Consider the following 23,894-nt stretch of genomic DNA (forward strand, 5'->3'; position numbering starts at 1 on the left):
CTGCCGCCGGGGAGCCGGGATTGCTGCCCGCCCCGCGGAGCACCGAGGCAGGGCCGCCCGCAGCGCGGTTCCCATCCCCTGGGGACACAGCGAGGCCAGGCGAGGGCAGTTGTCCATTTTTATTGTTCGCAAAGGTTGTCCGGATGCATAACACTGTCACAACGGCACGGAGAGCAGCGTGGCACCGGCCGGGCGCTCCGGGGGCACCCAGCGCGCACGCAGGCATGCGCGGGGACGTGGGGACGGGGAGCCATCTCCCCCCGGCCGGGCTGCGGCCCTCCTGCCTGCGAGCCCCCGGCAGCCCCCAATCTCCCACCCCACGCAGGGCCGGGCCAGGCGAGCGTCCCCGATGTCTGGCCGAGCTCTATTTACAGTATTCACATACATTGTACCCAGCAAGTTAAATAACTACATTATTACACCACACGTCTGGGGTGGCTCTGGCAGGCTGCTAGGGTGGGGGTGTCAGTCTGATAAGGTGCATATTTAAAATAAAATAAAAAAAAAAACCAAAACGAAATAAAAACAAGAACAAAGAGAGAAACCAGGTGTCCCCGCGGCGGGCAGGGGGCCAGCGGCCGCCTCACCGGGGTCTCACACTGCCCGGGCCCCCCACGGCAGGGCCGGGCACACGCGGCGGGCAGGGGGGAGCAGCGAGGTTTTTCTTCTGACAACAGCTACGGTTCTGCGCGGGCGTCCGGCGTCGGGACGTGTGCGGTGACCCCGCGGGGACGTCTGCCGGGGCCTGGCCCTCACAGCACCTCTGCAGGAGGAGGGAGGGCGCAGTGGTGAGACCGGGCAGCCGTGGCATCGCCCTGGCCCCCCCGCACATCCCCCGTCTCTCACCTGTCACCTGGGGGGGCTTGACCACGGCCTGCTTGAGGAAGGGCTCCTTGTCGCCGAAGGGGATGATGCTGCCGGGGCTGCTGCTGTGGTGGGAGAGCTCCAGCAGCTCCTGCGACCCCTCCGTGCCCGAGAAGCCGTTCTCGTGCTTGCCGGGCTGCACGCCGTTCACCAGGGACACCAGGGACGCCACCTCCTTCGCAGGGGAGCTGTGGGGCGGGAGGGCTGGGGTCAGCCATGGCCCTGCCGCCCCCTGGTCCCCCCAGCCGCCCCCGCGCTCACCTCGGCTGCAGCCCCTCGCCTGCCAGGTCCGTCGGCCCCCCCGGCATCCCTGCATTTGGTGTCTCTGTCTCGGGGAGTTCCTCCTTCTTCGGCATCGGCCCCGCGCGCTTCTCACGGCCTGAGGACATCAGCAGAGCTCCCACTCAGCCACGGCCCCGGGCAGCCGCATGGCTGGGGGGGAGCAGGACAGGGCTGTGGCTACACGGACCCCGGGCACCCTGGAGGTGCAGCAGGCTGTGGGAAGAGGCCGTGTACCTGGGACATCCTCCTGCTCGGCCGCTTTCCCATTCACCACCTTCTTGTCCTCCTTCTTCTACAGGGAGAGGAGAGCCGTGAGGGGCAGCGGCGGCTCTGGGCAGGGGCAGGAGGGCTCTGCAGAGTCCCCCACGTCCCCAGGCACCTCAGGACCGGGGATGGGCACCCACCTTGGCATCCGCTGCATCTGACTTGCGCGTCCTCTTCATTATCTCCTCCAGGCGCTGCAGGGCAGACAGGGGCTCATGCACAGCCCTCGCCAGCGGGACCTGCCCCAGGCGCTGGGCAGGACCCCTTGCAGGGGCCGCCCCACTGTGCCACGCCAGGGGTGCCCCCAGCCCTCACCTTCTTCCTCTCCAGCCGCTCCTGCTCCTCACGCTGGAAGTGCTTCTCCCGCTCCAGGCGCTGCCGCTCAGCTTCTTCACGCGCCCTCGCCTCGGCCTCTTCCCTCTGCGGCAGCAGTGGGGCAGCAGGGGCAGATGAGACAGGGCAGGGATGGATGGGATGGGGCAGGAACGGATGGGATGGGGCAGGGACAGTGGGGACAAGCTGCTCAGGTGGCTCAGCACAGCCCTGCCCCATGTCCCCTCCCGCCACCCTGGGCATCGAGGGGCTGGGCTGGTCCTCTCCCCTGCATCCCACTGGGGCAGGAACCACAGGAGAGCATCCCTGCCTCCCCCCTCCATCCCTGCCTTCAGCCCCCATCCCACCTCTTCCTCCTCCATCCCCTCTGCCCCGCCTCCCCTGCAGCCCCTTGTCCCCGCACCCTGCCACCCCAGACCTGTCTCTGCAGACGCTCCGTCTCCTCCCGCTCTGCCCGTGCCCTCTCCTGGGCCTCGCGCTCCTCCTGCAGCCGCCGTTCCTCCTCCCGCTGTCGTGCCAGGGCCTCCCTGCGGGTCTGCTCCTCCGCCTCCTGCTGCGCCCGCTCCTCCTGCAGCCGCCTGCGGGGAGGGGGCCCTCAGCAAGGTGGGGGGCCAGGGCCGGGGGCCAGGGGGGGCAGCACCCACCTCTCCCGCTCCTCCTGCTCCCGGCGCTCCCGCTCCTCACGCTCCCGCTGCTCACGGGCCTGGCGCCGCTTCTCCGCCAGCAGCCGGGCAGCCTCCTCCCGGTCTGTGGTGCCGGCTGAGGGTCTGCCAGGGGGGGTGGCTGGGACGGGGCCGGGGGCTGCAGGGGCTGGGGGGGGTGCAGGGTGGATGCAGTGTCAGTGCTGCTCCCACTTCCGCCAGCCCCGCCACCCTCCCAACCACCCTGTACCCACCTGCTGTTGGCTCTGTGGGCACCTTGGGGGGCTCGGGGAGGGCCGGGGGGGCTGGGCCCCGCTCCTCCTCCTTCCTCTCGCGCGCCTTTGCCTGGCCCTCCTGCTCCCCCCGCTCCTCCCGGGCCCTGGCCCGCACCTTGGGAGAGGAGTGGGCGCTGCGGGGCAGGGGTGGCTTGTGGGGAGAGCCGAGGGCTGGGCTGGGGGACGCCGGACGGGCTTTGGGGGTGGCAGGGGATGAGGGACGGTTCTTGGGGCCGGGGCTGCAAATAGAGCAAGAGATGGTGTTAGCGGGGTTGGGGCAGCCCCTGTGGCGGCAGGGCAGGGGGCCGAGCAGCCCCCACAGTAGCGGGTCCCTACCTGCTGTCTGCTGCGGGCAGGAGCCGGGGCTGTGCCGCTGGCAGAGACTGACGCTTCTTGAGGCTGCGCTCACGGGACAGGGCGCTGCGCTCCTTGGCGTTCTCCCGCTCCTTTTCCTTCTTCTCCTTCTTCTTCTGCTCCGGCCAGAGAGAGACAGAGACAGCGTCAGCACCGGGTGCTCTGGCTCAGCTGGGAGCCACACTGTGCCGCGCGGCTGCCCTGGCACCAAGGGGTCCCCACGGGAGGTAGCACTCACGGGTGAGGACTCGGTTCTGCGGCGCGGTGTCACGTCGGGGCTGCCGGTGGTCCCCTTCCGCCTCTCCCAGCAGCGGTGCTGCAGGCGGTGGTTGTGGCAGGGGCTGAGGGGGCTGGCAGAGGCTGAGCGGGGGCACACAGGCACTGGGGGTAGGAGTGACCACACCGTCAGGACAGAGCCGGCATGGCACCGGCACCAGCTCTTTGCTGGCTTCAGGCTCCCTCGTTGCAGTCCCCTGCCTGCGCCAGGACCAATGTGGCCCTGTGCCCACCCCAGGTACTCACCCTGCTCCTTGCCGTTCCCAGCCAGCGTCACCGCGCTCCGGCTGCGCGCGAGGAAGGACAGGGTGGGCGTCATCAGCCGGTCCACGATGCTGCTCTCCCACGGGCTCAGCTGCAAGCTCCGGTCTGGGGAGGCAGAGGGGCCCTTATCACATCCCTGAGCCCCCAGGCACCAGCCCCGGCCCCAGCCTCACAGCCGCCCGCCAGGAGGGAGCAGCCTTGCGGCAAGGCCGGGGCATGTGTGCGGCCCTGGGAGTGCCCGAAGCTCAGCCGCACTGGGGAGGGCTCCCCGCTGCCCTGCATGGACGGCCGAGACAGGACAAAGGGTTGTGCAGGTGCAGGCATGGGTGGGCAGCCGGGCGCCCACAGGACGGCACTGCGGCACGATGACAACGCTGTCCCCATGCCCCGCAGACACCCCACAGCGGGTGGCACCCACAGCATCAGGGTGCAGTCCTGCTGACAGCAGCCCCTTCCACCCTGGCGCCCTCATGTCCAGCACTGGCGTGCACCCTCCCCATGTCCCCATATCGATGTGACCGAGCCCCCAGCATGCTGCAGCTGCTGCAGGGACGCTGCAGACTGCCCTCACCCCAAGGGAGCTGTGCCAAAGTCGCTGGGCATGCCACGGGAGCCAGGCCAGGCTCATGGTACCTGAGGAACGGCAGTCCCCGGCCACGCTGCTGGCTCAGCTGGGCACTAGGCTGCCACTGGCTGCCCTCCAGTGCACGTCGCCAGCACCAAACACCCCACGGGCACCCAGGAAGCACCCACAGAGACAAGGCCCCTCTGCCCCTCTCCACCAGGACTGCTGGTCAGCCTAAGAGCAGCACACGCTGCCAGGAGAGGAGAAAACAGAGCCATGGGAGCAGCGGCGGGGACAGGGTGCCAGGTCCGGCACCAGCCCAGGGAGATGCTGCTCCCACCTAGGCAGTGCCAACAGCCTCTGGGTGCCTCTTCCCGGGCTGAGCCCCCAGCACGGGGCCGGTGGGAGCCGCCTGCGTCACCACCGCCTGCAGCCGCCCATGTCAGCTGCTCTGGCTATTTATACCCGGCCGGGAAGGCGTGCACCCATCGCCAGGCAACCCCGAAACACAACAGCAGTCCCAGCACTGGACGCATCCCTCTGGCGCAGCCAGCAGCCTCGGGCAGCTCGCCCAGGGCCAGGACGACCTCACAGCACCCGACAAAGCACCACGCCCACGACACTCCATGGCACCCAGCCCCGAGTGCCTGTGGGGACAGGCGTCACGGCGGCGGGCACCAGCACCATGCCCAGCCCCGAGGAGAGTCTGGTGACAGGCAGCCCTGCTCTGCAGCTGCATCTGCACCCGCTGGAGCTGGCCTGGGGCAGGGAGCCAGGGCTCCCGGTCTCCATCCTGGCACCCCACAGGGCTGCCACCACCCAGCCGCTCCTCCTCCTCCCAGCCTGCATGCAGCCTCAAGGAGCCGCCAGCCGGCTTCAGCCTCCTCCCGCAAACAGCAAACGGCTTCTCCTCTCTCCGCGGGCACCGTGCTGCAAGGCAGGGCCTGGGGACGGGGGACCCTGGCCTCGGGGGTCCCCAGCGCTGGGCGGGGGCTGGGCTGCGCCCCCTGCGCTGGGGCAAACACAAAGGGCTCTTACTTCTACTGGGAGAGTTCCAGAGGGTGGCAGAGGATTTGGAGAGCCGCTTGTTGATTATAGAGTCGACGTGTTTGGGGAGGTTTACAGCGGACACCGAGCAGCGGCTCGCACCTGGAGAAGGGAAAAGACACAAGGGCATTAAGGTCCCGGGGCCGGGGCCAGGCCCCCCACATGCAGCATGCACGGCCGTGCCGGAGCACTGGGGCAGGGGCAGGAGCAGGAGGACGCGACACAGAGAGTGGGGCCAGGAGATGCTGGTGTCCGGGGACACAACACATGGCGCTGGCATCTGGCACGGCACGGTGCCCGAGTCCCGGGGGGTCATGCTGGGATCATGCAGGGATCTCATCCTTGGGGAGCCAGGGCGGCTCCCGGGCCCTGCCATGCCAGTCTCCCCAAAAGCAGTCCTGGGAACTGGGAGCTGGGTGGCCAGGGACCTCAGCAGCACTGGCCAAGCAGCCAGCCTCGGGGAGCAGGTCAAGGGCAGCAGGTCCAGACAGACATGGGACAACGCTCACACCGGTGCCGGTTCCCTACGGCAGTGCCAGGAGGGTGCTGGTGGCTGGCAGTGCCACCACAGGGTGCTGGGACCCCTCCGCCCCGGCCGGGCTCCTCTGGAGAGAATGGCCAGAAGAGATTGCTGCCGGCAGAGGCGACAGCCAGGAGATTGGCGAGCAAGAGTGCCAGCAGCAGCTCCGGCAGCACATCCCATGTGGGAAGTTGCAGGGGAAGGCGTCCCCTTGCCAGACCCTGCTGGGTGCCGCACCGCAGACACACTGGTCTGTCCCTGAATGTGCCACAAGCCACAGCCGGGCACACGGCGCCCGTACACACAACCTGTCTGGGCACAGCTGGCCACACAACACCTGCACACACAGCCTGCCCAGGCACAGTCGGACACGTTGCCTGTACACACACAGTGCCAGGCACAGCCAGGCACACACCACCAGTACCCACAGCCCCAACAGGTACAGCCGGGCACATGGTACTGGTACACACAGCCTGGTCAGGCACAGCCGGGGCTGCCACAGCCGCCCCACGGCACGAGTACTGCGTTCAGCTCTGGGGCCCCCAACATAAAAAGGGCATGGACCTGTTGGAGCGAGTCCAGAGGAGGGCCACCAGGATGATCAGCAGGGCCAGCTGGGCTCAGTGCCCGCTGTGGGGCAGTGGGCATGGCTGAGCCTCTGGCAGCTGCCGCAGGGGCACGGCACAGCACGGCGAGGCACAGCACAGCCATGCGTACCCAGGAGTACACACAGTCGCGGTCACCCCCACGCTGGGGCTGGAGGGGCCAAGCACTGCCCCCACCCAGCCGGGGGACAAGGGGACACAGCGCAGCACAGACCCCAACGAGAGACGGCAACGGCCTTACACGGCTCCACGACCCATGCCCAGCTGCCAGAGACCTGGGCAGCGCAGCCGCGGCATCTCCGCGGGCAGCCAGGGCTGTCCCCAAGCATGTTCCTGCACAGAACGGTGACCACGACGCACAACCTCCAGCTTATGCCTGGCCTGAGGGACATGGTGCCACAAGAGTGGGGAAAAGCCAAGTGCCCCCACTGGGCCCTGGCACAGTCCAGCACAGCCCGGGGTGATGGCAGCACGACCCCACAGCAGAGCGGGGCCAAGCTGGGTTTGGGGGGGTCTTGCCCTCTTTGCACAGAGCACCGCAGAGCTGTGTCCAGCCGCCTCCGACACCAGCAGAGCTGCAGGACCCTGGGTGCCCTCGCCCAGCCCGACACTCACCATCCTTGTGCGCAGGGGAGCCGTGGTGCAGGGCCCCAGCCCAGGACCACCGCTGCTGCCGGATCTCTGCCCACGTCTTCTTGACCGACCGCTGGATCGCTGCCTCGTAGCGTTCCTGCCCAAAGGAGAGGGACAGGGTGAGGCCGGCAGCTGGGACAATGGGGCTGGGATCGGCCGGAGCTGCCCATCATGAGGATACCACAGGGATGCTTGGAGGGAGACGGGGCAGTGATGCCTACCCTGGCCAGGGCACAAGTGCCCAAGGAGCTGGGCACCGCAGAGGCTCTGCACCATGAAGGATGTGCAACGTGGAGGCTGGGCACGGTGGGCAGCTCCCGAAGGGCTGCTGGAGCCACAGGGTCTCCCCAGGGAGCGCATCCCCGGTGTGCTGCCCCAGCCCCCCACCCGCTGTGCCCGTGATCCCCCATCCCCACCTTGTTCTTCTCCAGCTTCTGCCTCTGCCGCTCCTCCAGGACGGCGCGGCGCTTCTCCGCCTTCAGCCGCTGCTCCTCCAGGCGCTTGCGGCGCTCTTCCAGCTGCTTCTCCCGCAGCAGCCTGGCCTTTTCCTCCTTCTCCAGCCACAGAACCCGCTTGGCAGCTGCAGGAGGAAGCCGGGACAGCGGGGTCACACCCGAGGCACAGCCCTGGCCCCGGCGAGCTCCGCGGTCAGGACATGTGCCCGTGCCGGCAGCGTGGGGCCAAGGGCTGGCTCTGGCCAGGGCACGCGGCTGGGCTCCTTGGGTGCGCGGGGCAGGCGGCATCACGGCCGGCCAGCGAGGGAGGGGTTTGGGCGAGGACAAAAGGGAGGCCGGGAGCCCGCCGAGCTGCGCCGCGCCGATGAACAATGGGGGAATGAGGGTGGAAAGAGCGCGGGGATGAGGAGGCCCCATGCGCGGCGCAGGGGCCCCGCTCGCCCACTGCCCTGAGCTGTCTGCTGCCGCCTGCACACAGGAGAGAGCTGGGCCCTGGGCTGGTGGCGCCCGCACAGACCGGGGGGCACCCATGCACCCGGGGGGCACCCGGACCACGGGGAGCAGCCAGGGGAGTGCAGCAGCAGGGGCCAGCGGCATGCCAGTGCGCAGCGGTGTGCCGGGGCAGGCAGAGCTGCCGGCACGGCAGCTCCTGCCCGGGCTCAGCTCATCGCAGCTAATGGGATTGCCTGTGACCCAGCAAAGCTCCTTAGCTCCTGCTTCCTCCCTCCATCCACTTTCCCTCCCGGCACATGCCCGGGGGCTCGCTGGACCCGCATCCCACCCTGCTCCCTCAGCCCCATACCCAGGTACTTGGCCCGCTCCTCGCGCCGCTCCTTCGCCTGCTTGTGCCTCGCCTGGGCTTTCTGGGCATCTGCAGGGGGGAGATACCGTCAGACCAGCAACCGGCCCCCAGCGCCAGTGCCATGCCAGCACCAGCCGGGCATGGAGGCATCGAGAAGTGCCCATGGGGTGTCAGCATGCCCAGAGCACCCCTGCCCACCCCAGGCACCCACCTTGCTTGGGCCTGGGGCTGGCAGCAGGAGCCGGTGAGGCTGTGGCCGGGGTGGTGCGGTCACTCCGGGGGGGCACATCCTTTGAGGGCCCAGCTGCGCCGCCCAGGGGGCTCTTGGCATCAGAGAGGGCCCCTTCGCCGGTAGCCGGGGCCAAGGGATCGCTCCCATGGGGCAGCATCTCTGCCGGGCAAGGGGCAGCAGCAGCAGGGATGGGGACCGGCTGGCCGGCAGCGTGGGGAGATGCCTCTTCTTTGGGGTGCTCCATCACAGGAGGCCGGAGGGGCCCGGGGGGAGACCTGTCACACCATGGGGGGTCGCTCTCTGTCGAGGGAGCCACGGCTGTAGGGATGGGGGAGACGGGCTGTCCTGATGGCGTCATGGTGGGAGGGACAGGTCGGTCACGCTGTGGGGTGCTGCTCTCGGAGGGAGGCATCATTGCTGGGGGCTCGGGGCAGATGGGCTGCCTCGAGGGGGTCACGGCTGCAGGGACGGGCAAGACGGTCTTTTCAGAAGGGGTGACTGCTGGAGGGATGGGCGAGATGGGCTGTCCGGAGGGGGTGACGGCTGGAGGGACGGGTCGGTCCCACTGCAGAGCATCCCCAGGCGAGGAGGGTGGTGAGGTAGCAGGGGGCACACTGTCTCCCATCAGAGATGGTGGCTTTCCTGCAACATCGGCAGAGCAGAACAGATGGTCACCCAGTGGGGGAGCCTGGGGCAGTCCCCCCCAAATACAGACCTCAAGAGCAAGGCTGTCCCTGGCTGCAGGGGCTGGGGACGGTCCCCCCGGGGAAGGCAGTGGGACACGCACCCAAGCCTTGCTGCTGCCCCCATCTTAGGGGGTGCCCACGCCGCCCCACGCTGGGTGCCAGGCGCCGGGTGCACAATGCATAGAGGGACCGACCAGGGTTCTGCCAGGCACCACCACCACAAAGCCGCCCTTCATCCCCCCAGCAGCTGCCGCCCTGGCCCCACCGTGGGGGGGATGCGGGGACAGAGACCCCACGCAGGCACGGGGACCCACGCGCTTCCCCGCCGCTCTCCCCGGAGGATGCGGGGCCGCTTCCGCCAGCACTCACAGCACGGCCGGAGGCAGGATGGGCGCGGGCCCCGCGGCCTGACGTCACCGCTCCAGCCCATGTCCCCCAGCGCCATGCAGTGCTGCGGCTGAGCCCGCGCACAGCCATGAACTCATGGCCCAGGAATGCACACAAGGCCACCGCCACCGCCGCCAGAAAACAGCCCCCTCCCCACGTGGGGCCCGGCCGCTCGGTGCCCCACCGTGGGGCAGGCGGGGGGAACGGTGCCTGCTCTGTGCTCCCCGAGGGAAGCAGCCCAGGGAATTGCCCCCTGTCCCGGCCAGCCCAAGGGGAGCCCAGCAGCTGGGGACCCCGGGGGAGCCCACTGCATGCACTGGCGCTGGGGACAGAGACATGATGCCAGCCACTGCGCAAAGCCACAGCATGTGGCCTCTGCACAGGGTGGATGTGCCGGGACTGCCCATGGCGACCAGCAGCGGTGATCCCCCCCACTCCGCTTAACCAGCCCTTTGCAAACACACCTTTGGGGCGCATGCCGGGATCACAGCCCCGGCCCCCACGCAGCAGGCAGCACCCTCGCTCCTGCCCAGGAGCGATGACCAACCCGCCCCGGGGCCGTGGGCACCCAGCTCCAGCACCATGGGCGCCACTGCAGCACATGGCCCCAGCTCCGGTGGCGTGGGATGGCAGGGACACCGGTGACTGGCTCCTGTCGCCCCCAGCGAGCGGTTCTCACCACAGGGAGATATCATGCGCTGGGCTCGGCCGTGTTTGCAGAGCTCTCCACAATCTTCGGTGAGGGGCAAAGTGTGGGCTCCGCAAACACGGGCCGGCGCCGCTCCTCCACCCCACGCCGGAGCCCGCCCATGGAAGGCGCCACCAGCCCCCCCTGCGGTGCAGGCATGGGTGCACCCCAGGTCCCATGGTCCCCCAGCACCCACACCAGGGCACAGCACCCACAGCAGCACTCACCTGCCCAGGGAGGGGCTGGGGGTCCTGCTGCAGACCCCAGCGGGCTGGGGCTCGTGCCAGCAGGGTTCAACCACCCCAGACTCCGCAGGGGACACAGCCAGCCCCGGCCCCCCCGCAGACCCACGCAGCCTTCCGGGTATTTTCTGCCGCAGGAAGCCAGCCCATCCCCTGGCCCCGATCCTGCACATCCCACATCCCCATCGCTGCGCCCCGCGAGGCAGCCATAAGTCTGATGCGTGGCTGGGGAAGTGCCGGAGCTGCAGCTGAGGGCTCCCCTGCCCCGTCCCCCGCAGGGCTGCCCCAGTTTGGCACCTACAGGGTGGGGGGCTTGGCAGCCCCCAGGCACCAGCTCTGAGGACAATACCCACGGTAGCACCACGTGTGTCCTGCAGGGCCACCAGCCGATGCCAGGCCAGGCTGATGCCCCCAAGCAGATGGAAATACCTTCCGGAGCCCCAGATGTGCTGGGAGCAGTGTGGGTGCCTCCTGCCACCCTGCACCACCAGGCATGGAGCCCTGGGCACAGCCCTGGGCAGGATCCGTCCTGCCCCACTGGCTGGAGGGACAGCAGCACCTGTGGCCAGGGCAGGGCTACCGGGCACGGCCAAAACCCCCGCAGGCGGCTGGGGCCAGGCCTGCCGCCATCTGTCCCTGTCGCTGCTCCAACACGGCAGCTGCCCTGAAACCCAACGCTGCCTGCGCCCAGGCGGCGCGGGCTTCCCCTCTCCCCTAGCCGGGGCATTCCGCAGGGGATTAGCTCCCTGGCCCCCCAGACACACAGGCACGGCTCCCCTGCAGCCCCCAGCCCAGGCAGGCCTGCGTGGCACTGGCCTCACTGCTGGCACTGCGACGGCACTGTGCCCAGCCATGGGCCACAGCCGCAAGGCGAGGTGCTGCCCCTTGGCACTGCATCACCCAGCCCATCCCGGCTCCTCCTGTGGGTCCATGTGGCACCAGTGCCCCTGCCACTGAGCACCACCGGCACCTCCAGCCTGGCACTGACCCGTGCGGTGCTGCTCCGTGGCCAGCACATGGCTGGGGATGCTCAGTCAGGCAGAGGCAAATTCCCGGGGCCGTGAAGCGAGAGCACATCGAGGCCCCGAGGGGCGCTCCGGTCGGAAGGCGAGCAACCCTCGTTAACCGTCCGCCGCGCATCCCCACAGGGTGCTTCCCAGGAGGGCGGGGGGGCACCCGCCTGCTTTAACCTCAGCTCCCCTCATCTGCCCTATCGTCATGTTCCCGCTCTGCAGCACGGCCAGGGCCCACCACGGGCTGCTCCACGTGCAGTACCTGCCCAGGGGCGGTGGACCCCGGCCACTCTGGCCATTCCACAAGTCCCTGCGATGCCCAGGGACAAGGTCCCGAGGTGAACCTCAGCCCCGAGAGCCACCACTGGCTCTGCAGGGCTCCCTGCAGCCCCTGGGGACACCCACATGCCCAGCACGCCCTCGGGCCCTTCCCAGTGCGGCTGGTTTCCAGCTGCCCCCCCCAGGCCTTGATAGCAGCCCCATAGCTGTGCCAGTGAAGAGAGAAGGATGGGTCCCCGGGGCCTGTCCTCATCGCCAGCAGGTCCTGGTGCTGAGCAGGGAGGCAGCCGTGGCCCCAGGGCCAGGATTGCTTTGCAGGTGCTGGTGTCCAGCAGGGAGAGTGGCTGCCCGAGGCCACTGGAATGCCGTGGGGTGCACAGGGGTGCTCAAAGCCCCGGGGGTGCTCGGAGCCCTGGTGCTGCCCCCCGATCCCACCCCGCCTTGCCACGTCTCAGATGTGCTTCAGAGCCCAGCCCTGCCCCGTCCCACCCAGCTCCTGGGATTCCCCTGTGCTGCAGCACCTCTCACACCTGGATGACAGGGACAGTGAGTGAGCAAGCTTCCCCGGCACATCCCTGGCACATCCCAGCCGTGGGCACAGCACTGACGCACACCCTCGACCCCAGCTCACATGCATGGGCAGGGAGACACAGGCAATGCACAGAACAAGCACCAGCAGTCCCACACCATAGGGGTGGCCAGTGCCACCCTTGCAGCCACCGATGGCAATGACACCCCGTCCCTCGTGGGTGGGTCCTGGGGTGCTGCTGCCCACAGCCACCCACACCCTGGCCCCCGGCAGCACGGGTGCTGTAGCCTGAGGCTGGCTCCTCTCCCCGCCAGCTCAGAGCCAGCAAAATGCAGCCGGCAGCGCCAGGGCAGGGCAGGTCAGGCATCGTCCCACGGTGCCCCACATGCTGCCTGCAGCCCCGCTTCAGGGATGGGCCTCCAGGGCCAGGCAGGAGCAGGGCAGGAGGGACACAGGCAGCAGGGACTCAGGCAGCAGGGCAGGAGGGATGGTGCAGCTGGATGCCCACAGTGGGTGCCAGGCAGGAGGAAGGGGCACGGCAGGGCATTGACCACCCGGCTGCAGCCACCACGCTGTCTTTGTACCCGCCCCTGGGAGGGCTGGTTTGGGAGGGGGCTGCACCCGTTGCCCAGCTTCCCCAGCACAGAGGACCAGCCCCGCTTCCCAGGGTCCGTACCCCCCGAGGCACCGGGACGAGGGGGCATGGGGGCAGCCATGGGGGAACTGCGCCAGCCCCCGGCAGAGGCTGCCGAGCTCCTGCGGCTCTGCACCCAGCCGGCGGTGACGTGCCAAGCCAGAGAGAAACAAGGGGAACTTGGGAGACGGGATCTCGTGGCCAGAGCGGGGCCAGAGCTGGGGGGTTTCCAGGGTTTAAAATACACACGGAGGAAAGAGCCTGAGCTGCTGCTGCGCCCCGGCACCCTCACGGCAAACTTTCCGTTTGGCTGCGGTCACGGCACAGCCCCCAACAGATCGAGGGCAGGGGCAGGCAGCACCTGCCTGCCATCCATCTGGGCAGCGCCGGCAGCAGTGACAGGAGGTGCCCTCGTCCTTGGGGCGACCCGCATGGAGCTGCCAACGCCGAGGGCAGGCAGCCCAGCTGCGCTCCCAAAAACCTGTCTGCTGGCATCACGCTGGGAAAACAGAAACCTGGCTCGAAGGCAGGACACGGGGCTCCGCGCCTGCTGGGACCTGGCCTCTCAGGGAGCAGGTGCCCAGCACCTCCGAAAAACGGGTCCTGAGCCTCACAACGCGGATGCGGGCACCTACTGGGGCTGGGGCCATGCAGGATCCAGCTCCACTCCCAGCAGGCTGCCTGGGCTGCTGCCTGTCCCTGCTCAGAGCCCTCCGACAAGCGAGAGCTGCGCTAACTATTTTGGACATGGCACCACGGGACTGTCACATCACCGCTCCGCACGTCGCATCACGTTGCTCTGACGGTTTCGCAGCAGCGGCTCTGCTGGCGTCCCCGCGCTGGGAGAGCTACCGAGCTGCCTGCTCCCAAACACAGCCGCTGGCTGGCAACCAGCTCGCCCTGCACCCTCCCTCTCCACCATGCCAGAGGGAGAAGGGCTGGAGAAATCAGGGTGCACCCCGATAAGAACGAACCCCTGCCTGCTCCCTGCCCCAGTTCTCACCCCTCTGCCTGCCCACAGGGCAGCATCCCACTTGGGCGGCTCTGTGGGGCCGCATCCTGCCCCGTCTGCCCTCTGTGAGCTCCTGCCCCCCAGCACCACCGGCTGCCCCACACCGCGGCGGGTCCCAGTCCCTGGAGTGCAACCCCAGCCCCGCTGGCAGCCAGGACATGGCATGCTGGGGGGAGCCGAGGGCTCCGACTTGTGCTGGGCGGTGAGACAGGGAGCAGCCTGGCTGCCTGGCCACGCGGGTCGCCCAAACGAGAAGGATCAGGGACGCTCCCCGGAGCGGGATGTGCTGCAGAGCCACTGACGCTCCCCAGCGCCGCCGCCATCCTCCTCCGCTCGCAGCAGAGCAGCAAGTGCCTCCCCACACCGGGGAATTGAACCGCCCAGGCGGGCACGGGGGGCCCGGCCGGCCGCAGGAGAGGCCAGCGTGGCCAGGAGCAGCCATCCCCCTCCCCAGGCAGCGACAGCATCGAGAGGGAAGGAAAGGCCGAGCCGGCTGCACGCCGGGGCAGGCGGGAAGGCTGCGGAGGCGGCAAGCGGGACACAGACAATATGTCTGCAGCGCAGGACGCGCTGTTTGGGCAGCACGGCCGGGGATCCGCGGCCGGTTTGTTCGAGAGCCACCAATAAAGGGCGAGCGGCATGTCGGCATTGCTGGGAGCCGGCAGCGATCCCTCCCTGCCTGCGAGGGCCCGGGCGGCCGTGGCTGATGAATCACGGCGCGGCGGCGGGCACCGGGGACGAGGGGGAGGGGAGCTGCCTCTCCTCTTCCTCCATCGGTGGGAAGCAGCTCCGCCACGGAGCCCTGCTTAGTCACAGCCCCACGCCGAGAGCGAGCAGCCCAGCGGGGCCAAAGAGCGCTTGGCTGGAGCCCTGCAGTGAAGAGCCAAAACAAATCCTCGCCCCGAGACTCAGCCCCGCCGGCCGCCGCCCTCCCCAGTTTGCCGAGTCGAGGGCCGGCGGCAGAGTTCATCCTGGGGCAGCACCGCGATCAGCCTGGCTGGGACCCCAAGTTCCCATGGCAGGGGAAAGCGCAACGCCCGCATCCCTCAACTCGCCAGCAGCAGCCTCTGCCCTGGGCAGTGCCAGCCACCTCTGCTTGCCCCCAGCCGGGGCGCCAGAGCCAGGTGGCAGGCTGCAGGACGGGCCGTGGCGGTGACCCCGGCACAACCGGGGTGCGGACCCTAGGGCCACCCACACCCCACAGCAGGAGCAGGGCTGTCCTGGCAGGCTGGCACCCACCGCCACGCCGCAGAGCAGCCTGCCCGGGCAGGGCGTCGGGCAGCCGGCACCGCATGCGGCGGCAGGGCCCTGCCCGCTGGGACCCCCGGCAGCAGCACCTGGGGGGGCTCGGGGCCAGGCCGGCATCGCCCACCGGCGGGTGGGGAAGAGCCGGGGCAGGGGCAGGCGCCGCCGCCCCGGACCCCCCGCCGTGGCGGGGCCGCCCCCGGGAGGGCTCCCCAAGGGCAGCACCCCCTGCACCCCCCGGGGGGCGGCGGGGCCGGGGGCTGCGCGGCTCTGTCCCACCCCAAGATGGAGCGGCCGTGCCCGGGCTTTGTCCCTCCCGGGAAGACGCCCCCCCCTCCCCGGCCCCCGGCCGCGCGTCCCCCCGGCTCCTCCACCGCCTCCCCCGGGCCCCCGCCCCGCTCCGCCGCCCGAGCGGCCCCGCCGCATCCCCGGGCCGGGCCCAGCGCCCCGCTCCCCGCCATCCCCGCCGGCATCCCGCACGGCCGGATCCCGCACCCCCACGGCCGGATCCCGCTCCCCGCCGCGGCCCGGCTCCCGCCTCCCCCATGGCCGCATCCTGCACCGCGACTCCGGGCGCGGCCCCGCGGTGCGGGAAGGGGCCTGGGCGCCCGCCGCTGCCGGAGCCGGTCCCCGCCGCGGAGCCTTACCCGGGGCCGGCTGGGGCTGGGGCTGGGGCTGCGGCTGCGGCTCCCGCCCGGCGCGGCTCCTCTCCATGGCGTGGCGGGGAGGCGCAGAGGGCTGGCCGAGCCGTGCCGAGCCCAGCCGCGCCGAGCCGCGCCGCCCCGCTCCCCCCGGCCCGGCGGGGGAGGACGCACGGCGCTCCCCGCCCCGGCCCCGGCCGCGCATCCCGCCCCGGCCCCGCGGCCCCGGGCCGGGGGGAGCGGGCAGGCGGGGGATGCTCTGCCCGGGCTCGCTTCTCCTGTGCCCCAACCGCGGCCCCGCAGCGCCGGCCCGGCCCCGCGCCTCTCCGCAGGGGTCCCAGCCCCGGGGGCTTGGCTGCAGGGACCCCGCGCCCATCACCCCACGCCCATCACCCTGGCCTCAGGCCTGGCCCTGCTGCCTGGCCCTGCCGTGCCCAACATCCCCCAGCCTTGTTTGGCCACTCGCCCATCTCCAGCCTCTCCTCTCTCAGATTTTGGGGCTTGCACCCACGCTTCCCACTCCCCACGTTTTATGATGCTCCAGTCACCTCCAAAGCGCTGGCCCTGCAGCAGACACCCCCTGACCCCCCTGCAACGGGAGCCACAGCCAGCACCGCTCGGATCAGCTGTCCGATTTCCAGGCACCCCAAGGAGACATTGATTTCCCGTCCTGGAGCCCCACCTTGGCTGCTCACGAGGCCTCACGGCTGCTTCCCCCACCACCCACCCCTCGCACGTGAGCCTTAGTCACCGCCAGCAGCCGCCCCCCACTCCCAGGGGTGAGGGCTTCGCTGCCACACATCCCCCCCGCCGCCTCGATAACAGGCAGATAAGGAGAGGCCTCCCCGGGCAGGAGCAGAGGCCTTGGCTCAGCCCCACTCAGGGGTGAAACTCCTCTTGGCCTTGCAAGGAGCAGGCGTGGGCCAGAGGTGCAGCCCTGCTCCCTGCCCCATGCAGCATCCCGGAGAAAATGCAGCACGGGTGCCTGCCCGCTGCAGCAGCACGTCCAAGGGCAGGGGACATGTGGGAAGCAGTAGCAGCCAGCAGGAGAAACACTGCTTAGGGCTTTGCAGGGGCAGCAGGAGCCGGGACACATCCCCATTCACCGCACGGCCAGCCTGGTCCGAACATCCTGCAAAGAGCCCGTCTCTGGGTTCACAGGGATGTGTTGATGAACAGATTCAGTTTTCTGTGGGCAGCGCCCACCAGAGATGCCTGTTTTGGGGATGATGTCACCGTGGGGCGAGGAGATCCCCTGCCACCCATCCTCCCTCGCCTACCGGGCAAACAGGTTTCCTGAAATCCCAGCCCTCTCCTCCGGAAGCGCGTTCCTCTGACTCAGGGGATGAGGAGCGGGCAGGAGGGCTCCTCGGCAGATGGGGCGGCCCCGCTCTGTGCCGCTGCAGGGGTGGCCGTACACCCCAAACCACCCCAAACACCCCAGAGCCCCATGCCGCGGCCGAGCCACCGCCTTCCCGCGGCCCCTGGCCACGCCACCCACCTGCTGCTCGCCCAGCCCAGCCAGAGCAGAGGCTTCCCCGAAACTCCCAGCAGCCTCACCCGCCGGCTGACTCCCTGCCGGGGAATGCTGCGCGGCCGAGCTGCGGCTCTGGGAGCTGCGCAGCCCTGGGGGGATGGCGGGGGACAGGAGCGCACGTGGCGCAGGAACGTGTCCCAGTGAACCCACAAACACAGGGGACACCCCGGGACAGGGAAGGGGAGCACAAGGGACCCGGCAGAGCAGGGCCGGGGCCACCCCATGACTTGCTCCAAGGGTGCCAGCTGGCAGCTTCCAAAGTCCCTTTGCCTGGTGGGGCCACGGCCCTGTGGGTCCCGGCGGGGCGGGCAGGGGGCCCAGCACAGCACCGCCCAGAGTGGGTGAGCATCCCGGGGCTCCAGGACAGCCTGGCACCGGGTCCAGCTATGCCCAGGGTCCTTCTCCCCACCACAGGGCCAGCCGGGAGCAGGGGGCACAGTGAGGAAGGGGCAACCGCGGGTGTACAGGGCCTGTGGTTGTGCTCTGCTGGTGCTCCCAGTGCAGGCAGCGACGCAGAGGGCTCCTGGCTGCCATCTCAGCCCGAGTCGATGGGCTTATACAACAAGCAGAGCATTCATCGATCGCTCCGCTGCAGGCAGAGCCCTGCTGCATCGGGATTCCTGGGTCCAGCCCCCCCATTCCCGTGGTGCTGCGAACAGCCGCCCTCCCTGCGCTGATGGAAAATCCGATGAGCTCATGACGAGCATGCCGCCCGGTCCCAGCAGCTGCATGCCCCAGAGCTCCCCGTGTTCCTCAGCCCCTTGGTGTGGGGTGCAACGCTGCCATGGCTCCCTCGGGCTGGTCTGGGGAGGGGGCTGCACCCAGTGGGCTGGGGCCCAGCCATGGCTCTAGCCCCCGCAGCGTGCCCAGCGCCTCGCCCTGATGCTGTCTGTGGGGAGCCAACGGGGTGCGGAGCACCCCAAAATCAAAGGACAATCCCTGGAGCGGATGGGTGTGGTACCAACCCATCACCGGCAGTGCGCCAGGGCAGCCACCAGCCCCCGAGCATCTTGCCACAGGGCTGGCATCGCGGCCAGCCGCAAAGCCCCGCTGCTGCAGGACAATCCCCTGTGGGTGCAGGTGACAAATGGGCCAGCAATGGGCTGAGCCCTGCCCTGCCCTGCCCTGCTGCAGCCCTCCTCGCTCTGTAATTATCCCAGGCCGCATCTGTAATTAGTGCCCTGATGTCATGGTGTCAGGCCTGGGCAGCCCCACACGCTCCCCGCCAGCCCCACCTTGGCCTCTGGCCCCGGGGCTGAAGGAGATCCCAGTCCTCCAACGCCGTCCTGAGGCACTCCGGCCCCTGCCTGGCTCTGGCTACCTGCGCTCCCCACCAGCATCGTTGCTGGACCCCCGTCCCATCCCTGCCCCACAGCACCTGAGCTGCTGTAGGGCTGGATCCGGCCCTCTGGCCAGTGCAGCGCTTGCCCGCTCCTATTGCTGCATCTCTGCCCCCTCCCACGCTGCCAGATTCCTGCCCGCACCTCGCCGTGCTGGCTCTGCCACCTTCCTGGGGACGGATCCTGCCTGGGCAGGAGACGAGACAGCCCCTGCCCTCCCGAGCCCCCCAGGCTGGGGATGAAGGCAGCGCTGCCGGTCTCCCGCCCCCTTGGCACAGGGAATGCGCTGGAGCAGCCCCGACAGCTATAAATAGAGCGGGAGGCGCAGGCGTGTGCTGGCCGGGGCACACGTGGGTCTGGGCGGCCACGGCCGAGGGGCCGGCGTGGGGCACAGGCAGGGTGTAGGGCTGCAGCGGCACCCCGGGGTGGGACAGGAACAGGGAGGAAGGTGAAAGCCCTGGGCAGGGCAGGGGCACTGCTGTCCTGCTGCAGGGACGCACGCAGCCCTGGGCCAGGGGGACGGGAGGGGAGGCCCCACACAGCCGCCACGGAGCAGCACCCGGCACTTTATTGCAAGGCAGACAACCGCGCTCCCTGCGGCACATGGGACCCTGTGTACCCCTTCCCTCCACCAGCACCCTGGGCTGCCTGGCCCCACGGCCGCCCCACCTCTAGCACCCACGCAGGGGCCGGGCTGCGCCGGTGACGGTGAACCGCGCGGTCAGCACCTCCGAGGGCGCCCGTGTCTGCTGGCCCGGCTGCTGCCCACCGGCAAAGAGGGTGAAGGTGCCAGGCTCGAGGCGCCAGCCCTGTGCCCAGACGGCGCGCTGCTCGGCCGCCACCTGGAAGGACAGCTTGGTCTCCCGGCCGGACGGCACAGCCACGCGGCGGAAAGCCACCAGCTGCCAGCGGGGCACTGGCACGGATGACTGCTCCCACCGCAGGTACAGCTGCACCACCTGCCCAGAGGGACTGGAGTCAGCACCAAGAGGACCCCCCAGCTGCCCCCCTGGCAGAGGGGACCCCAGCCGCATCCATACCCTCTATAGCCACATCAGTGCGGAGCAGCCATGCTCACCTCCTCGCCATCCTGCTGCCCCATGTTCTCCAGCACCACAGACACGGAGAGGTTGGCACAGACGGGCAACACTGGGGGGCTCAGCACCAGGTCCCGGTACTTGAACGTGGTGTAGGACAGCCCGTACCCAAAGGGGTAGAGCGGGGCCTCCTGCCCGTAGTACCGGTACGTCCGCCCCTCCATGGTGTAGTTCTCCATCGGTGGTACCTGCGGGATGCGGGGCCGGTGGAGCGGGGCAGGGCTGGGCAGGCACAGTCAAGCATCATCCCTGCGTCCCACAGCTCCCTGGCCACCAAGGCAGGGAAGGGCTACGGGTGCCACCAGCTGCCCCAGCCTTACCTGGTGCATGCCCGCGGGCCATGTGGCTGGCAGCCTGCCGGCCGGGTTGGCCCCTGCCTCACCCAGCAGGACCCTGGCAATGGCGAGGCCGGTGGCCTGGGCAGGGAAGAAGCAGGCCAGGATGGCGCCCACGCCCTCATGCGCCTGCGCCCAGCTCACATCCAGGGGCCCCGCGTTGAACAGCAGCAGGATGACGGGGCGCCCGGCAGCTGCAGGGAGACAGTTGTCATCAAGAGCCCCGCGCTGGCGCCGCTTGGACGCCTCTGGGGTGCCTCGGGGGTGGGGAACACCTTGGGGGGCTGCAGTTCCCCTCCCTGTGCCCCAGCCCATCACCACCCCCTCTGAGCTGGTCCTGACCCCCGGGACCCCAACCAGCCCCCAGGTGCCAGCGCACAGCCCCAGCCAAGAGCCGAGCCCCGCAGAGCCCCTACCCGCCTGCACGGCGTCCTGCAGCAGCTCCAGCTGGTGGCCTGGCAGGGACAGGTCCCTCCGGTCCTTTGCCTCCGTCTCCACACCCGTTCCTGTGTGGAGACAGCCAAGGGACAGCCCCTTACACCCCACCCGGGCCACCGCAGACAGATGGGGCAGAGGGGCACCGACTGCCGCGGGGGGCCGATGGGGACCTGTTCCTCTCCCAGAGCTGCCCAGGCTCTGGGGTGCTCCACCTCCTCAGGCCATCCCCACCCAGCACCCTCCCCGCTCCCACCTACCTGTGCCCAGGCAGACCACCACCACGTCGGCTACCGCCGCCGCACCCACCACCTCTGCCCGCGAGTACTGCTGGCACTGTGGCTCACGGCAGCCTGCCGCGAAGGTGACGTTGGCCGGCAGTGTCTCCAGCCCTCTCCTGCACCAGGGAAGAGTAGAGGGTGCAGGGGCTGCTGTGCCCCAGGGCTGGGGCACCTTGGGGATGCCCCCTCTTGCCCCGGCCCCCAGCGAAGGGTCGAGCAGCTCCAGCAGCAGCCCCAGGCAGTGCCCAGGACCAGGGGACGGAGGGCAGCACTGCCCTGTCTCACCGGGGAGTGTAGATGTAACGTGGCTCCGGCACCGGCGCGTAGTCCCCAAACAACACCCGGGGGTTGTCAGCGAAGGGTCCCACCACCTGTGGAGGGTAGAGGGGTGAGGGTGGGCACCGGCAACCCTGTGCCACGCAGCCTGTGGCTCTCCAAAGAAGGGATGCCTGCGTGCCCGCGATACGGGGCCAGCAGCCCCTGAGTCACCACGTCCCCCTGCCCGCCTTCGTGCGCGGTGCTAACCGCTAGGCGCTGGCTGGGCAGGTCCCAGGCCCGGAGGGGCAGCGTCCCCCGTGTGTTCTTCAGCAGCACAAAGCTCTTGATAGCAGCTTCCAGCGAGAGGTTGCGGTGCTCGGGGCTCTGCACAGCGCTCAGGTCCAGGGCGCTGTAGGGGTTCATGGCCGGGGGGTCGAACTCCCCCAGCCGCATCCGCGTGTAGAAGAGGGGCCGGACCCGGTCACGCAGCATCTGCAAAGACCCCAACACCAAAACCTCAGCTGTGCTCGGCGGGGGCAGCCCCAGCTCTCTGTCCGTGCCCCTGGCCCCGCTCCCTGGCTCACCTGCAGCGTGATGTTGCCCATGACCAGAGCCTGGGGGATGTGCATGAAGACATTGTTCCTTGTGCCGTAGGAGAGCTCCAGGTTGCAGCCGGCGTTCATCGAGGCTGCCATGCCGGTGAGGAGGGAAACCGCCTGTCACAGCTGCGTGATGCCCGGAGACCCCACGCCCGTCCCGCGAGCTCACCGACCGCCGTCTCCAGGAAGGTGCGCGTGTAGTGGTGCCCCAGCATGATGAGCTCCAGGGCTCCTTCATCGCTCACCACGTAGCCCTCAAACCCCCACTCGCCACGCAGGATGTCTGTCAGCAGCTTCTTGTTGGCGCAGGCGGGAACGCCGTTGATCCTGTCGGAGAGGGGATGGGGCAGCCCGGATGACCGGCCACTCCGCAGGCAGCCCAGCCCATGCAGCCCCCACCATGCTCGGTACCTGTTGTAGCTGCACATGAAGCTGTAGGAGCCAGCGCGCACACACGCCTGGAACTGGGGCAGGAAGGTGGTGCGCCAGTCCCGCTCCAGCACCTGCAAGTGCCGCAGCAGAGAGGGGTCAGCGCCTGGGGGAGCCCCCCGCCATCCCACAGCCCTGCCGCGCTCACCTTGGCGTCAAAGCTGAGCCTGGAGACGGGAATGTTCTCAGGGCCCCCATGCACGCTGAAGTGCTTGCAGCCGGCACTGGCCTTGATATAGCGCGGGTGCTGACCCTGCAGCCCCTGCACGAAGCTGCGGGCCAACTCCCCGCTCAGGAACGGGTCCTCCCCGTAGGTCTCCTGGCCAAGACGCAGGCGGGTCACTGCCGGGACCCCCAACCCCACATCCCTGCAGCCAGTGCCCCGGGGAGCTGCTGCCATCCTCCAGCTGGTCAGCCTGATCCCGGCCCCAGGCCAGCCCTCCCCGTGCTGGCACCTGGTTCCTGCCCCACAGCGGGTGCCTCATGATGTTCAGGACGGGGCTGAAGCAGCTGAGCCCTGTGTGGTCACCGTAGCGGCCGGTGGCAGCAAAGTTGTTGTGCTTGGCTCTCACCTCGGTGGCAGTGGCATTGGCCACCCGGTAGACGAGCTCAGGGCTGCGGGGAGAGCACAGGGGGGTGTGGGCGAGGGGATGCCCATCTTGTAGGGCCATGTTCCGCATCCCTGGACGCCCTGTCCCATGGGAGCCATCCCACGGGGACCCGTCCCCAGTGCTGGTACCTGAAGGCGGCAGCGAGCCCCAGCGCCTGGGGGAAAGCCGTGGCCCAGCCGGGCGCCTCCGCATCGCCCCGCAGACACTCCGTGTTCCAGTTGTAGGGCGCGATGCCCAGCCGCGGGATCGGGGGTGCGGGGCCGTTCCCCATCGCTCCCCCCCTCGCCACCTGCGGGCCAGCGGCGCTGAGCAGGGGGGGTCCCCGCCCGGGGGGGTCCCGGGGCCGCCCCCCGCCGCCCCCTCACCTGCAGCACCAGCTCGGCGGGGCTCAGCCGGCCCAGCAGGTCGTCGAGGCGGCGGTGCCAGGGCAGCGCCGGGTCCTGGAAGGGGAAGGGGAAGGAGAAGGGCTGAGCCCGTCCCGGCCCGGCGCCCAGCGCCGCGCACAGCAGCACGGCGGCGGCCCTGAGCCCCGCCAGCCCCGCCACGGCCGCTCCCGGGGTCGCTGCGCTCCGCTGGCCGGGCGGGGGGAAGGCTCGGCGGGGCATGGCACGGCTCGGTTCGCGGGATCAAGCCCGTCCCGTCCCGGCGCTCCGAGGCCACGGGCGATGGGCGCAGCGGGGCGGGGCGGGGCGCGCTGCAGCCCGGCCCTGCGCCCGCCGGACGGGGCGGAGCGGGGCGGGACGGGACGGGACGGGACGGGACGGGACGGGACGGGGGTCCCGGGGTGCTACCGGGCCCCGGCTGCGCTCCCCTCTGCCCGGGAAGGCATCAGAGAGCGGCGGAGCCGGAGGAGCCCCAGCCGGAACGAGTAACCGGGCCCGGCCGGCGGCGCCGGAGCACCGAGCTCCCGTCCCCTGGCTCCGCCGCCGTGGCGGGTCGCGGTGTTTTGGTTCCCACCCCTCCGAGCACCTCCCGACGAGGGCACGTCTGCGAGCGGGAACCGGCAGAGCCGCCCGGCACCGCCAAACCGGCTCCCGGGGTCACCCCGGCACCGGCGCTGCCGGCAGCGGAGCTGGCAGGGCTGGCAGGGCACGGCCCCCGCTCGGGGCTGGGGGGCAGAAGATGCCCCACCGCCGCTCCTGGCCCGGACCCAGGGACAACGAGGGGAAGGGCCTTCGTTAGCACGCTGTGCTTTAACGAGAGC

General features: G+C 69.9%; 2 protein-coding genes across 3 annotated transcripts; both read right to left on the reverse strand.

The window, feature by feature from the left end:
• Positions 1–101: 101 nt before the first annotated feature.
• MAP7D1 (MAP7 domain containing 1) lies at positions 102–15,973 on the reverse strand. 2 transcript variants are annotated; one of them, XM_087761066.1, is made up of 18 exons: positions 15,775–15,973; positions 8,392–9,054; positions 8,181–8,249; positions 7,340–7,503; positions 6,906–7,020; positions 5,157–5,267; positions 3,536–3,658; positions 3,252–3,394; positions 2,996–3,129; positions 2,639–2,898; positions 2,388–2,553; positions 2,162–2,321; positions 1,726–1,830; positions 1,551–1,604; positions 1,381–1,438; positions 1,126–1,243; positions 847–1,052; positions 102–763 (listed from the first exon to the last, which is right to left on the reverse strand). In XM_087761066.1, the coding sequence occupies exons 1-18, from the start codon at positions 15,971–15,973 to the stop codon at positions 753–755; spliced, it is 2,859 nt and encodes a 952-aa protein (XP_087617192.1). In that variant the 3' UTR covers positions 102–752. The 2 variants fall into 2 exon arrangements, with proteins under 2 accessions (XP_087617192.1, XP_087617193.1); XM_087761067.1 differs by lacking the exon at positions 5,157–5,267.
• A 3,218-nt stretch (positions 15,974–19,191) lies between these two features.
• On the reverse strand, positions 19,192–23,524 carry LOC104017901 (uncharacterized). The gene is made up of 14 exons (XM_087760908.1): positions 23,056–23,524; positions 22,819–22,979; positions 22,535–22,694; positions 22,228–22,398; positions 22,062–22,153; positions 21,820–21,977; positions 21,636–21,739; positions 21,319–21,543; positions 21,079–21,164; positions 20,773–20,909; positions 20,494–20,583; positions 20,063–20,271; positions 19,724–19,930; positions 19,192–19,604 (listed from the first exon to the last, which is right to left on the reverse strand). The coding sequence occupies exons 1-14, from the start codon at positions 23,293–23,295 to the stop codon at positions 19,317–19,319; spliced, it is 2,328 nt and encodes a 775-aa protein (XP_087617034.1). The 5' UTR covers positions 23,296–23,524; the 3' UTR covers positions 19,192–19,316.
• Positions 23,525–23,894: the final 370 nt, after the last annotated feature.

Source organism: Nipponia nippon, unplaced genomic scaffold (assembly GCF_047370975.1).
Source record: "Nipponia nippon isolate SJK-2023a ecotype South Korea unplaced genomic scaffold, ASM4737097v1 scaffold_23, whole genome shotgun sequence".
NCBI lineage: Eukaryota > Metazoa > Chordata > Aves > Pelecaniformes > Threskiornithidae > Nipponia > Nipponia nippon.